The sequence below is a fragment of the Anabrus simplex genome, chromosome 13, assembly GCF_040414725.1.
Source record: "Anabrus simplex isolate iqAnaSimp1 chromosome 13, ASM4041472v1, whole genome shotgun sequence".
NCBI classification, from domain to species: domain Eukaryota; kingdom Metazoa; phylum Arthropoda; class Insecta; order Orthoptera; family Tettigoniidae; genus Anabrus; species Anabrus simplex.
In genome coordinates, this window is record NC_090277.1 from 78,691,993 (window position 1) to 78,706,383 (window position 14,391).

A 14,391-nucleotide genomic window follows, 5' to 3' on the forward strand; every position below is an offset into this window, starting at 1 on the left:
TATTCATTTATAGGGAGAAGGACTAAGGACTGAAATAATTTAGGATCGGAGATGTTCGATAATTTCCCAACTTTTTTGAAATCATTTAAACTGATTGATTGATTGATTGATTGATTGATTGATTGATTGATTGATTGATTGATTGATTGATTGATTGATTGATTGATTGATTGATTGATTGATTGATTGATTGATTGATTGATTGATTGATTGATTGATTGATTGATTGATTGATTGATTGATTGATTGATTGATTGATTGATTGATTGATTGATTGATTGATTGATTGATTGATTGATTGATTGATTGATTGATTGATTGATTGATTGATTGATTGATTGATTGATTGATTGATTGATTGATTGATTGATTGATTGATTGATTGATTGATTGATTGATTGATTGATTGATTGATTGATTGATTGATTGATTGATTGATTGATTGATTGATTGATTGATTGATTGATTGATTGATTGATTGATTGATTGATTGATTGATTGATTGATTGATTGATTGAATCCCACGATAGTCAACCTGAGGAGGTGAACGTGGAAAAGGAATCATCATCGCATTCTGTGAAGAATATACCACATCGAGACTTTTGACGTCATCGGACTTCATATCAGATCGAGATAATTAGCTTTTCTTCATCGACTTTAGCAGGAAACTTGGGTTGTAGAAGGACCTGATATAAATCTCCGTTCTGTCAGCAATAAATAGGGAGAGGATTTCCATGCAGTAATGGGTTAGATTTCAAGGCGTCCTCTAGCCTGTACGTAAGTAAAGTAGGAAAACTTGCATAAACATTAGGAGTCTTAAAAAGCCTTGCCCCTAATGTTTATGCAACTCCTTAAACAGGAGCGTTGTGAGGCCTGCAAGAAGCTTTCTACTCGCTGAAAGCTATCGTTTCATTTGTTACAAATCCAGTCCCCAGTAATACAGGAGTGATGTATCATCTTCAGGAACTATGCATACGGCTCCTAAAATACCCCGTTTAAGACTTCAAAGCTTCAATAGATATATATTAACAACTCTCGACTCTGTGATATAGAGAGTTTATGTTCAGGAGTGCTTCCAAACGTGCACTTACAATGATTGTATTGCCGCTCTTTGTTCTTGTGACAACATGCTTTTTTGTAAGCAAGAAGGATTATTAATAAACCTTTTCGTATAATCTCTATTTTCGTCTCCATAATGTTCCAATCTGGCGTCTCTGAATATATTACGCATTCACGTCGAAGTGCGAATCAATCATGTGCTCCCTTATGACCCTACATGGCTGTCTCAGTACCTGTGCACTGTTCACCACGGCTCACCTGTATACCATCCTGGTTTATCCTCACTAGAGGTATAGAAGAACCGCCACTCCTAGAATGCCCTATCCCTGTAAATACTTTGTTAACATTCTTAGTCTCCATTTTAAATTTTATGTCCTTCTCGTGTGTACATGCACATGCCTTTAAGAAGCCCTTCCTGAAGTTATCACTTAAGAAAGCGTAAAGTACAGGATTCACAGCCGAGTTTGAGTAACTTAGACATCCAGCGAGGACGAAAATCGTGACACTTAATTTGGAATGACAATACCTTGCAGGAGTGAAAATTAAAAATATCTGAGTAACCCAGTACGGCAGCCAACACAAGACATACACAGTAATGACAGTCAAAACTAACTTTGTAACTTTCTTATGAGTCTTTATTCTCTCCTTGGACTTGTTTTTTGGACCTACACTTCTTAATTTCTTCACTACGAGATAGTAGAAGATCATTATCAGGAATAGTGGTATGCCAAAACCTAAGGTGAACGAATACAGTGTGAAAGCTGTTTCTCCACTAATTCTGTCACTTTCAGGCCACAAGATGGCACACACGATTGTAGAGTTTCTTTCTAGCGTGCTAGAATAGATAAATACTGGCACTACAAGCAGACAGCTGAGCAGCCAGGCTGTGAGTGTCACAGTTCTGGACAGTAACAAGGTCCGAATCTTGGGTGAAGACACCGGATGACAAATAGCGATGTATCTGTCGACGCTCAACACCGTTAGAAATATACTACTCGTGAACTGGTTGATGCTAGTCGTAGTCATGTAGGCTTTGCACATAAGTTTACCAAACGGCCACATATTCAGACTCATGGTGGCCAGTAGAAATGGTATACCAATCAAGAAACATTCATCAGCAATAGCAAGATTCGCAATGTACATGTTTGTAACTGTCTGCATTTTAGAAAAACGCAACACCACGTAAATGACCAAGGTATTCCCTAAGAGACCCGCGATGCACACAAACGAATATAGCACTTGTGTGAAGCAGATCATTACAGGCAGTTCCATTTTACATTCATGTGCAGAAGTATTGCTTGTAGCATTGTAACTAACACAAAAAGAAGAATTGTCGCACATTTTGTTTGTATAACATAGGTCACTTTGAAGGAAGGAGGACTTGTCGCATCTACTGAGGAAAATTCATTAGACGAGCCCTAAATTATAAAGGGGTAATTATTAGGGATAAAATTAATAACCTCCCCTTTACATCAATCAGTGAACATGACTTTACGAAAAATCAGAACGAGTACAGGTTGAAAATCACGAATCCTAAATGAAAATTGAGATAAGACAATATTATGGTTAATAATAGATGTTAAGAGGTGAATACATTAACAGTTACCGCTCCATTCTGCCGCTGCAAAGCCCTTTAAATAGATCTTTATATATTTTGTAATTTCTCCTCGATGAAATGAGTAATCACTAAAAAATCTCAGAAGGTATATAAACAAAATTTGCACACCTGAATTATCTCTAGATCACTCACATAAGTTGGATGATTTCAGTTATTTTAATACTAAATCAAGAAATGTAATTTTTTACTATGTTTAGGAATGAACAGCATACAGCTCTAACACCAAGGAAAGGATCTTCCACTCTCTAGATTTCTAGATTATTACGTATGGCTATAGAACTTGGATAGAGAAGGCAAAATTTGTCTACATCACTGCATTTGGAGCGTAGAACTGACTGAGGATGCTGGATAATAAAATGCAAAATTAATACCATCAGCTAGAAACACCGTCTGATGCTATCTTAAGGACAATTTCACATGATTATGTGGACGGCTGGCAACCTCATCATTCAACAACCACCAGTCCTGAACAAGTCTCGCTGCCGTAACGAGTTGCCTCCATACAAGCCGGTACAGTGTTTCTCTCTTAAATTTGTCCTTGACACCCAATTGGATTATGCGCACTTCCAGCTGACACCTTCACAAAATTAATGATAGAACGTTAATGAAAGAACTGTAAGTGTATGCGACTCAAAAGGAATTTTTCATTAGATTCGGGACATCACTTGACTGCCATGAAGATCTACAATCCACAAAACTCAAGGTGGTAAAGAATAACACCACATGAGAGTTACCGTAACAAAGTTCTTATGTCACAATACCTAATTCTTCCATACATATACTGCATCACCGACAGAGGAGCATTGTTAAACACCTCTCTGTCAAATATTCTTTGTGAAGTAAAAGAACATGGTTTATTAAGAGTTAAAACATTCAACACTAATGATGATAGGCATCAGTGAAGTCCATCATCGAATTCACGGACAAATGGAGAACTTTCATTAGACGTGATGATCCCTGTGAAAGTAGTGAGAGTTGACGCTCCATTCTACGGCTGCAGAGCCCTGCAAAGAAATGTTAAGACATTGTTTTAAACTTATCCTCCATGAAATGGGTCATCGCTAAAATTCTCGCAAGGTATTACAAAAATTGCAAAAAAATATATATAAATCAAAGAGTTCTTTACACCAATAATAACTATTTTCATTTCTGTATGGTAGAAATGATTAGGGTTCTACAGCATATTTTATTATTTTCTGGAGGATTCATGATTTCCGCCTCTGTGGTGTAGTGATTAGTGTGATTAGCTGCCACCCCCGGAGGCCCGGGTTCGATTCCGGCTCCGCCACGAAATGTGAAAAGTGGTACGAGAGCTGGAACGAGGTCCACTCAGCCTCGGGAGGTCAACTGAGTGGAGGTGGGTTCGATTCCCACCTCAGCCATCCTGGAAGTGGTATTCTGTGGTTTCGCACTTTTCCTCCAGGAAAATTGCTGGTGACATTATTTCTATAGAATGCAGTTGTTTACAAATAAAAACATGGTTAACATGCACGAAAAGAACCAGGACAATTACATATTATAGCAAAGACTGAGATGTGAAATTTAATTAATGCTCAAACCTGAGTGTACATATCTCTATTAAATAAAATAATTAAAACAGTTTTCTGAATGATCGGTACCGAACGGAAAAATAGTACAAACATTGGAGTAGCGTTAACACTTTGATGGTGTTAATGTACGCTACCACTTGTTCAGGACAGTTATACCCTGTGGATTTTACCTCTCTCTCTCTTAAGTTCATAATTTAAAATTCCTCAGCTCTTTGCAATTCAAAGACGTCAGTTTCATTGTTATCGTGTGTCTTGTTCTGAGCCTATTGGCGTCAAAATATAATAGAGATTCTGCACTTTATGAAAAAATCTCGAGAATAACCACCATAACGACAGAACAGTGTTTCGATACCAGTAATACTCACCGTTTAGTTCGAGATTTTGATATTTAATTACTACCGCAATAATTTATCACGTGCAATCACGTTTTCTATAATATATTTTTATGTTCACGCTTTTGTGGATCATTGGTATTGTTGGGTGATGAGAAGAATGCACATGCTCGGTGAGGCACGGGGCGAAGGGGTTTTCACCAGCAGAGTCAGTGACCCAATGGTTACCATAGCAACTCCGCTACTACGGCAGCTCTTCGCTCTTGTCAGTCGTAATCCAGAAAACTGCAAAGTGTGAATCAATGTTTTTGTGAAGTAGATAAGAGCCAATGTGCCTGGGCAGAACAGGAAGTTCGTGTTTGCAGGCCACATTCCTCATGGTTGCATTCTTCTCATCTCTACACAGTAAGTGTGTCGGCCTCTGGATCCCAAGATAGTGGGTAGAAGCCCGGCAGAGGTAGTCGCGTTTTTGAAGGGCGGAGAAAGTCCATTCGACACTCCATGTCGAACGATGTCGGGATGTAAAAGTTCTCTGGTGACAAATTTGGTGTTTACCGGGCAATATGAATTAAAGCTCTGGCACAGACACTCAAGAGATTTTCAGTTTACTCGGTCTGCCATCTAGTGAGCCTAGAGTAAAACGGAACGCCGAAATTGAAAATCAGCCAGCCAATGTCCGCACATGCTAACTCAGCTCGTACTATTATTATTATGTAGACAGAATGAATATATCCTATTGTGAAAAATCCAACAATTGAAATTATTTTCCCTGTCATTCCCAGTATAGTGAAAACACAAGGAACGTAAAGAGCTCGTAAATCACACAGCAGTTAGTTTAATTTTAACTCAATAAAGTTCTCCGACATCCCTGTTTTGATCCCTTTGATACTGCTTTGCCGGCAACCCGGATATCCATGAACTTTAATACCGAATTTTGTAAAGTCGTTTTACCGTAATGTCCTAACTAATCGAAAATATAAACAAACAGAGAAACAAACAAATAATGTATGAGAAACGGGTATACAAACACGCCAGATGAACAGACAAACAAAGAAATGAACAGACATGCAAACAAAGAGAGAGAGGAACATTTAAACGAACCTGCTTAGAATTTTGCGTATGTAATTAAGGACAAGAAAGACAGGTTGGGTTCGTCTCAAAGGGTATGGATTCGTTTCCCTACTAGGAAGTTGAAACATTTAAGAAGCAGGATTTTCACGTCTGGAGGTGTACATGGCTCTGAAGTTCACTCAGCCTACATCAGAAATGAGCACCAGGTTAATTCCTGGGGGCAATCATGACCAGGCGTAGAGCTAACCACTCTACCTCACCAAGTGCCTTCTTGGGCTGTACGGAGATTACCTTGCATTGCTTTTAATTAACTGGAGATAGGAAGGTAGAATAAGACATTGAACTGTGCAAACATATCTTTTTTTACATAGATAACACTTTTTAGAGATATTGCGATATTATCGATATGATTAATCGATTTTTATATCGATACTCGAATAGTATCGATGTTTTGTGGTGTCAATATTATTTCGCGATAAATTCTGGTATCGTAAACATCATTAGGATGAATGAAGTAATGGTGGAATTAATCTAAGAATGGGTACAAAATTATAATTAATAACGATTGTATTTCGAGCTACGGAGACTAGCACTGCATTAGGGAGACTCGTGGGTTCGAGCCCCACATTCAGCTATCATGAGAATGGTTTTCTGTGGTTTCCATTCTCAATTCCAGGTCGTAAATGCCGGCACACCCGATTCCTCCCGGCTCTTCACCCTAAATCATTCACTTCATTCCCATTAGCTCCTCAACTTAGCTTGGTATCTAGAAGGCCATGCGATCGTAAAATCTGGCTATTTAACTTCACTTCATGTCATCTTTGACCCTGCATCAAGAATCGAGACTAAAGAGTAAACATACAATAAGTAATGATTATATATGGCCCCAAAAGAACGACGCGAGGTATTTCAATACAGAACAATATCTTCATTATAATTTATTCTCTTCATCTTTCGTTTTTACTGGAACTGTCTGATCTCAAATTCAACGTCGTACAGTTTTTAATACTTTTGTATTGCTAGGATAAACCCTAAGATAACCCTAAACATATCGTATTAAAATTCACCAAGAACAGTGAAGTTCATCCGCGAACAAGGCCAGGAGATGTGTAGCGGTGAAGGTGAAGGTGAGTGAGAGCTTGAAATGAATGAGGTTTTAACAATGCCTTACATCACTCCCTGCACTATTGCTAGGTAACAATACCTTACATCACTGCCTGCACTACTGCTTGGTAACAATACCTTACATCACTCCCTGCACTGTTATTAGGTAACAATACCTTACATCACTGCCTGCACTACTGCTTGTAACAATACCTTACATCATTGTCAGCACGGTTTCTAGGCAAAATTACCTTACATTACTGTCTGCACGGTTGCTAGGTAACAATACCTTACATCACTGTCTGCTCGGTTGCTAGGTAACAATACCTTACATCACTGTCTGCTCGGTTGCTAGGTAACAATACCTTACATCACTGCCTGCACGGTTGCTAGGTAACAAATCCTTACATCACTGCCTACACGGTTGCTAGGTAACAATACCTTACATCACTCTCTGCTCGCTTGTTAGGTAACAATACCTTACATCACTGTCTGCTCGGTTGCTAGGTAACAATACCTTACATCACTGTTTGCTCGGTTGCTAGGTAACAATACCTTACATCACTGCCTGCACGGTTGCTAGGTAACAATACCTTACATCACTGTCTGCTCGGTTGCTAGGTAACAATACCTTACATCACTGTCTGCTCGGTTGCTAGGTAACAATACCTTACATCACTGTCTGCTCGGTTGCTAGGTAACAATACCTTACATCACTGCCTGCAATGTTGCTAGGTAATAATACCTTACATTACTGTCTGCACGGTTGCTAGGCAAAATTACCTTACATTTCTGTCTGCATGGTTGCTAGGTAACAATACCTTACATCACTGCCTGCACGGTTGCTAGGTAACAATACCTTACATCACTGCCTGCACTGTTGCTATGGTTACAATACCTTACATCACTGCCTGCACTGTTGATATGGTTACAATACCTTACATCACTGCCTGCACGGTTGCTAGGTAACAATACCTTACATCACTGCCTGCACGGTTGCTAGGTAACAATACCTTACATTACTGTCTGCACGGTTGCTAGGTAACAATATCTTACATCACTGCCTGCACGGTTGCTAGGTAACAATACCTTACATCACTGCCTGCAAGGTTGCTAGGCAAAATTACCTTACATTACTGTCTGCACGGTTGCTAGGCAAAATTACCTTACATTTCTGTCTGCATGGTTGCTAGGTAACAATACCTTACATCACTGCCTGCACGGTTGCTAGGTAACAATACCTTACATTACTGTCTGCACGGTTGCTAGGCAAAATTACCTTACATTACTGTCTGCACGGTTGCTAGGTAACAATACCTTACATCACTGCCTGCACGGTTGTTAGGTAACAATACCTTACATCACTGCCTGCACGGTTACTAGGTAACAATACCTTACATCACTGCCTGCAAGGTTGCTAGGTAATAGTACCTTACATCACTGCCTGCAAGGTTGCTAGGTAATAGTACCTTACATCACTGCCTGCAAGGTTGCTAGGTAATAGTACCTTACATCACTGCCTACAGTGTTGCTATGGTTACAATTCCATCACAAATTTTGTTGCATTACGTTACACAAGTTTTCGGACGACCCCCAGCCATAAAGCACTATTTACGTCAATAGTAAGTTGATACCGAGAGATATCCATATTTTATGTGATAATGCCATGGAATAAAATATCGATAGCCTAGTACATCGCAAAGTCTGTACTGCATACCCATTCTTATCATTATTAATGTCCCTGTTTATAGTTACTTACATATACAGTAACTGGTGTCTTCTATGACAACTCCCGAGGGCATATTTCTTGATTGTTAATGTTAACACCTGTTTTTCTGACTTAGCAGTTGTTAGGCTCAAGTTCAAGAGAATATTCTTCTACCATCCTCTCCATTCGATACATATCAAGAGAACTGTTGCAGAGGCTAGCAGTAGCCGGGAGAGAGAGAAGCTCTGGTGTATTTAGAATGTGTTCCCTAGATAACACAAGGTAAATATTTTACGCTGAAAATCCACAGCATACTGAATGTACACAAGGACATTTAATGAGTGTACGGCGCTCAGCAGCTAAAGCACTTAGAGCTAGCTAGGGCGTTCTTAGTAATAAAATACAGAGAATTGAAACTGTAGTACAGTTTTTTTGTGTGGGCTACCAGTATGTTGATAATAATAACAATAATAATACGGAGAAGGAGAAGAAAAATCATAATTTGTTGTTGTTGTTGTTGTTTGGGTAATCACAGTATATACTGGTTTATGCAGCCCTCCATAACACCCTATTCTTTCATTTCATTTGTTCGTAACTACTACGTCCTACACATATACAAATATTTTTGTCATGTTAGTGCCTTGGCCTACACCTACTGCCTACACTTCCCTCAAGAAGTAACTGAACAATTCCTGGGTGTCTTAAGATGTGTCCTATCATTCTATCTCTTCTTCTACTCAAATTTACCTAAATCGACCTCCTTTTAACAATTCGATTCAATATCACATATTGGTGATACGATCTACCTACCTCATCTTCAGCATTCCTCCGTAACACCAAATTTCACAATATACTTTTCTCTTTCTTTCTGAGCTTTCCGTCATTTATTTCCATGCAATGCCACGTTCCATATGAAAGTCTTCAAAAACGTCTTTCTAATTCCTATATCAATGTTCGAAGCGAGCAAGTTTCTTTTCTTAATAAAGGCCACCCATCTTTGTGCTAGTCTGAATTTTATGTCCTCCTTACTTCTACCATCGTTAGTTATGTTACTAACCAACTACATCATGTACTTCATTTAAGATTTCATTTCCTCGTTAATTTTTTCCTGCATCACCCGACTTCGTTCAACTGAACTCCATTACTTTTGTTTTGGACTCATTTATTTTCATCGTGTATTCCTTCTCCAACACTGTGTCCATACCATTCCCAAATTTCTCTAGATCTTCTTCAGTCTTAGATAAAATAACAAAATCATCGGAAAATCTGAGTTCTGATTTCCTTTCCTTGGATTGTGATTTCCTTCCAAAATTCCTCTTTGTTTTGCATTACCGCCTGTTCTATATACAGGATGAAAAGGAGGACAAAATGCAACCTTGCCTGACTCCTTTCCGGATTGGTACTTCTTTTCGAAGCCCTCGACTCTCATAATAATAGTAATAATGGTAATGATGATGATAATAATAATGGTAATGTTAATAATAATAATAATAATAATAATAATAATAATAATAATAATAATAATAATAATAATAATACTCATCATCATCATTAAAAGCCGAATTTGAAAACAGGCAAGAAGTGGACTGATGAAAGAAAGGGGGCTCACAGAAACCGAATGCGGGAATACTGGCAAAGAATTAAAGCTCAAGGGTGCAAACGGTTGAAATAGCGTGGTCCACAGTCGGCCGATACGAATAATAATAATAATATTTTTTTTGCTATTTGTTTTACGTCGCACCGACACAGATATGTCTTATGGCGACGATGGAACTGCAAAGGCCTAGGAATGGGAAGCAAGCGTCCGTGGCCTTAGTTAAGGTACAGCCCCAGCATTTATCTGGTATGAAAATGGGAAACCACGGAAAATCATCTTCAGGGCTGCCGACAGTGGGGTTCGACCCACTACCTCCCGAATACTGGATACTGGCCGCCCTTAAGCGACTGCAGCTATCGAGCTCGGTAATAATAATAATAAAAACAATAATAACGCTAAATTTGAACAGGAAAGCATATATTGAAAACTTGAGAAGAAAGGAACTCAAAATCATAAAAAAATTCTAGGCCCGGGACTCACCAACGGAGAATCCAACTTAGAGGCAGACAGGAAATCAAACAATACACAAATATTCACGGTGACATTAGAAAACGCAGGCTAAGATTCTATGGTCACATTAAAAGAAAGCATCCAGACAGACTTACCAAACAAATAGTCGAATTCTATGAAAATAGGAGTAAGACTAAACCAGACACAATGAAATGGATTGGCGAAATCAACACCGACTTGAAAGGGGCAGGATTTACACCAGCAGATCTCCAAAACAGGGTAATATTCAGATCAAAAGTTCATAAATGGCAAGTTGACCAAGAGGAAAGACTAAAGAAGAAGACTGGAGCAACCTGGTCTGAACACAGAAAGGAAGCACACGTGAAAAAAATATGGGCAAAGAGTAAGGTAAATGCACGCTTCTAAGTACTTTGTGTAGTCTTACTGGGTTTATTCGCATAGATATAATTAATAACAATCTAAAAGAGCACGTTGGCCATGCTCCTAGGGGCGTGCAGCTTTGTGCTTGCATCCGGGAGATGAAATGAAATATCGTATGGCTTTTAGTGCCGGGATATCCCAGGACGGTTCGGCTCGCCAGGTGCAGGTCTTTCAATTTGACTCCCGTAGGCGACCTGCGCGTCATGATGAGAATGAAATGATAATGATGACAACACATACACCCAGCCCCCGTGCCATTGGAATTAACCAATTAAGGTTAAAATCCCCGACCCGGCCGGGAATCCAACCCGGGACACTCTGAACCGAAGGCCAGTACGCTGACCGTTCAGCCAACGAGTCGGACATCCGGGAGATAATGGGTTCGAACCCCACTGCTAGCAGCCCTGAATGTGGTTTTACCAAGGTTTCCAATTTTCACGCCAGGCGAATGCTGGGGCTGTACCTTAATTGAGGCCACGGTTGCTTCCTTCGCACTCCTAGGCCTCTCCTATCTCGTCGTCGCCGTAAGACCTATCTGTGTCGGTGGGACGTAAAGCATTATAAAAAGTAATAATCATAACGTGCGAGTTTGCTCCGTGGCTTCCCTGCGTTTCCGTTCTATCCCCAGTAGTTTACGAGGAAATGCGGAACATACCATAGCACACATACATCCACTATGATGGTTATTGTTTAAAGGGGCCTAACATCTAGCCCTTCGGCCGGTGGTGGTGGTGGTTCTATTCGTTATGCCAAACAAAGAAGCACGATCGAACTTATTTAGCTGATCCCGTTGCATTTTTCTCTTCCGAAAGTCTCTTCATCATCTCGCTTTCCTTGGGATATTCGGACCAGGATTTGTTGGTGGTAGTGCAAGGATTGTCTGCAAAAAATAGTGACTGTCGATTAATTGCATTATTATTATTATTATTATTATTATTATTATTATTATTATTATTATTATTGTTAATTTCTTTCCTTTGTCCATCCCCTATTCAGTCTGTGTTCGTCGTTGAAGACTCTGAAGCTGTCTATCATTGATCTATACTTGGTTCGGTTTAAGATGTCCTCCCGACTACTCAAGATCCTTTCTTACCTTCCTAAACCATTTGTCGGAAACGTTAGGACTACTGTCAAGTGTTTTAAAAATCTGTTTTGTCACTCTCCTCTCGTGCATTTTAAACAGATGTCCATAATATTTGAGTCTTCTATACTTCATTGACTGAATCAATCTTTAGCTTTTCTGATGTAATTATACTCTTCCTCGTAACAAGTTCTGACCATCCACTATTTCTGGACCCATTACCTTGCGAAGGATCTTTCTCTCAAATTTCTCGGCTTCTCTTAGGGGGAGACCCTACTGAGTTTTAATTTTGCTACAATTCTTATCTGATTTTCACCAAATTTTGGTAGTATATTGAGATAAGTACGTTTAAGCTAATAATAACATTTGAATGAATTTGAATGGATATTTTTCAATTCATAACAATTTTTCGAAAACACGTACATCATTTTCAAAATGTCCCATGCACAGTATTTTTTGAAATATTTTCTTGAAACTTTCTTTCTTACAGTAGTCACAACACATATTTTAATAATAATTAGTATTCATTTCAAAAACAATCCATTGGTTATCAAATTATTTCCATTTTTCTCGCTACACCTCATAACCATGTTAAAACTTATGAAAATTTTGGATTTCACTCCCCATATCTCTGAAAATTATAATTACATTTTAAAACGGATACCAAGTTTCATGAACCTTATAATGTAGAGTGTGTGGACAAATTTTAAAGGTAATCATACAAAAACTCTTGCATAAGGAACGTTATAAACATCTGAAATTGTTAGTTCTGAGAAAAAGATAGTTTTATAAATAAACATCTGTCAAGTAATAATACCTTCATCTAAACCATATGTTTCTTCTTCCTTAACCCTTTTTCACTCTTCAGCAACTGATTTTGACAGCTTCTGCTTCTTGCTAACAGTTTTTTTGTCTTCTTTACTATTCATGGCACTTTTCTGCTTCCTGTCTCTGTCACGTTCATGACCCACTTTGTAAGTCTTTTCTCTCAATTGTTGCCATCAACTGCTATTTTGACCTTTTGACAGGTTAGGGAACCCATACTGAATTCCCCCACAGCATTTACAACAACCATGTCCACCCTTGATTTGGAAACAAAGGTCTGTTTAGTGCACTTATGCCAAATAACAGAGTGTAAACTCTCATTTGGATTTTGAGTTTTTCCCCTACTACACCTCTTCAACAAATCATCAAAAATAAGATAACAGATGATAGCATTAGGCCATTTCTAAACATCATGCTCAAGAATCAAGTTGAAACACAAAAGAATCTTTGAGCTATGCCACTTTATCTGCAGGAAAGTGGGCGTGTCTACTCAAACTGAAGTGCACGTGTCATTTTAACGCCCCCGCAGAGCATTTAAAAATGGCCGTACAGCCAAAAACATTACATCACAATGAGCGGCAAGGAATCCAATATCATCTGATGGAAAAATCTCATTTTCGGTTCCTGGAACATTTTTGACTGAAAAACTCAGTAGGGTCTCCCCTTAATCTCGACATTCCTTTCATCCGGAGGCATTCGCTAGCATACAGGCACTCTGTACTAATCACTCTGTTTTGGTGTCTATTATTATTATTATTATTATTATTATTATTATTATTATTATTATTATTATTATTATTATTATTAACAATATAAAACTGAGTTTTGATCATGAGTTCTTATACTTTGAGAATAAGGTCATCATCCAGAAACGGATTTTAACATTGTGAAGCTTTATCTAGTTACATCAACTGAGCAATAGATTTTACCATCCAGTTGTAAGGTATCTGTCAGCTTGTAATCTAATTATATATTTGTAAGAAATCTTTCTCTTAATAAACTGACCGTTTACCTTTAATGAAAACCCTTCCGTGTGCCTACAGGCTGCAGACCGCTGTATCGAACTTTACATCTTTAACGAAAGGAGCAAACCGCCTTCCCACCGAGACAAAGTGTTTGTGTAGCTATCAAAAGATTCCTGATAAGGACACAATGCAAGTCTCTTACAAACAGAGTTTAATATCTTGGAAGAGATCATAAATTAGACTGAGGACTCTGCTGCAGCAAACAAGGCTTAAAGAAGATAACTTTTCCAAACAGGTAACGTGAGTTCCTAACGTCATTGCTCAGAGAATGAGTAACCATTTTAAGATCACAAATTTTCTTTGCAAAGCTATAGAAATTAAAGACTGTACAACACGCACACAAATTTCGTATGAAGGAAATACGTGTAAAAACTTTCATCTTATATTCCTAACCATGTTGTTGCTTGAGTCATCAGTCCATAGACTGGTGTGATGTAGCCCACCATGCCACCCTATCCTGTGCTAATCGTTTCATTACTAAGTAACTACCACATCCTATATCAGTTCAAATCTGGTTATCATATTCATAC

The 14,391-nt window shown here is 38.5% G+C and overlaps 1 protein-coding gene across 2 annotated transcripts; it reads right to left on the reverse strand.

Moving 5' to 3' along the window:
• Positions 1–420: 420 nt before the first annotated feature.
• Positions 421–13,945, reverse strand: LOC136884719 (somatostatin receptor type 2). Of its 2 annotated transcripts, none has more exons than XM_068229962.1 (2): positions 13,849–13,945; positions 421–3,681 (listed from the first exon to the last, which is right to left on the reverse strand). In XM_068229962.1, exon 2 carries the CDS (start codon positions 2,398–2,400, stop codon positions 1,273–1,275), a length of 1,128 nt encoding a protein of 375 aa, XP_068086063.1. In that variant the 5' UTR covers positions 2,401–3,681; positions 13,849–13,945; the 3' UTR covers positions 421–1,272. The 2 variants fall into 2 exon arrangements, with proteins under 2 accessions (XP_068086063.1, XP_067013107.2); XM_067157006.2 differs by lacking the exon at positions 13,849–13,945 and adding an exon at positions 8,494–8,661.
• Between the last annotated feature and the right edge of the window lie 446 nt (positions 13,946–14,391).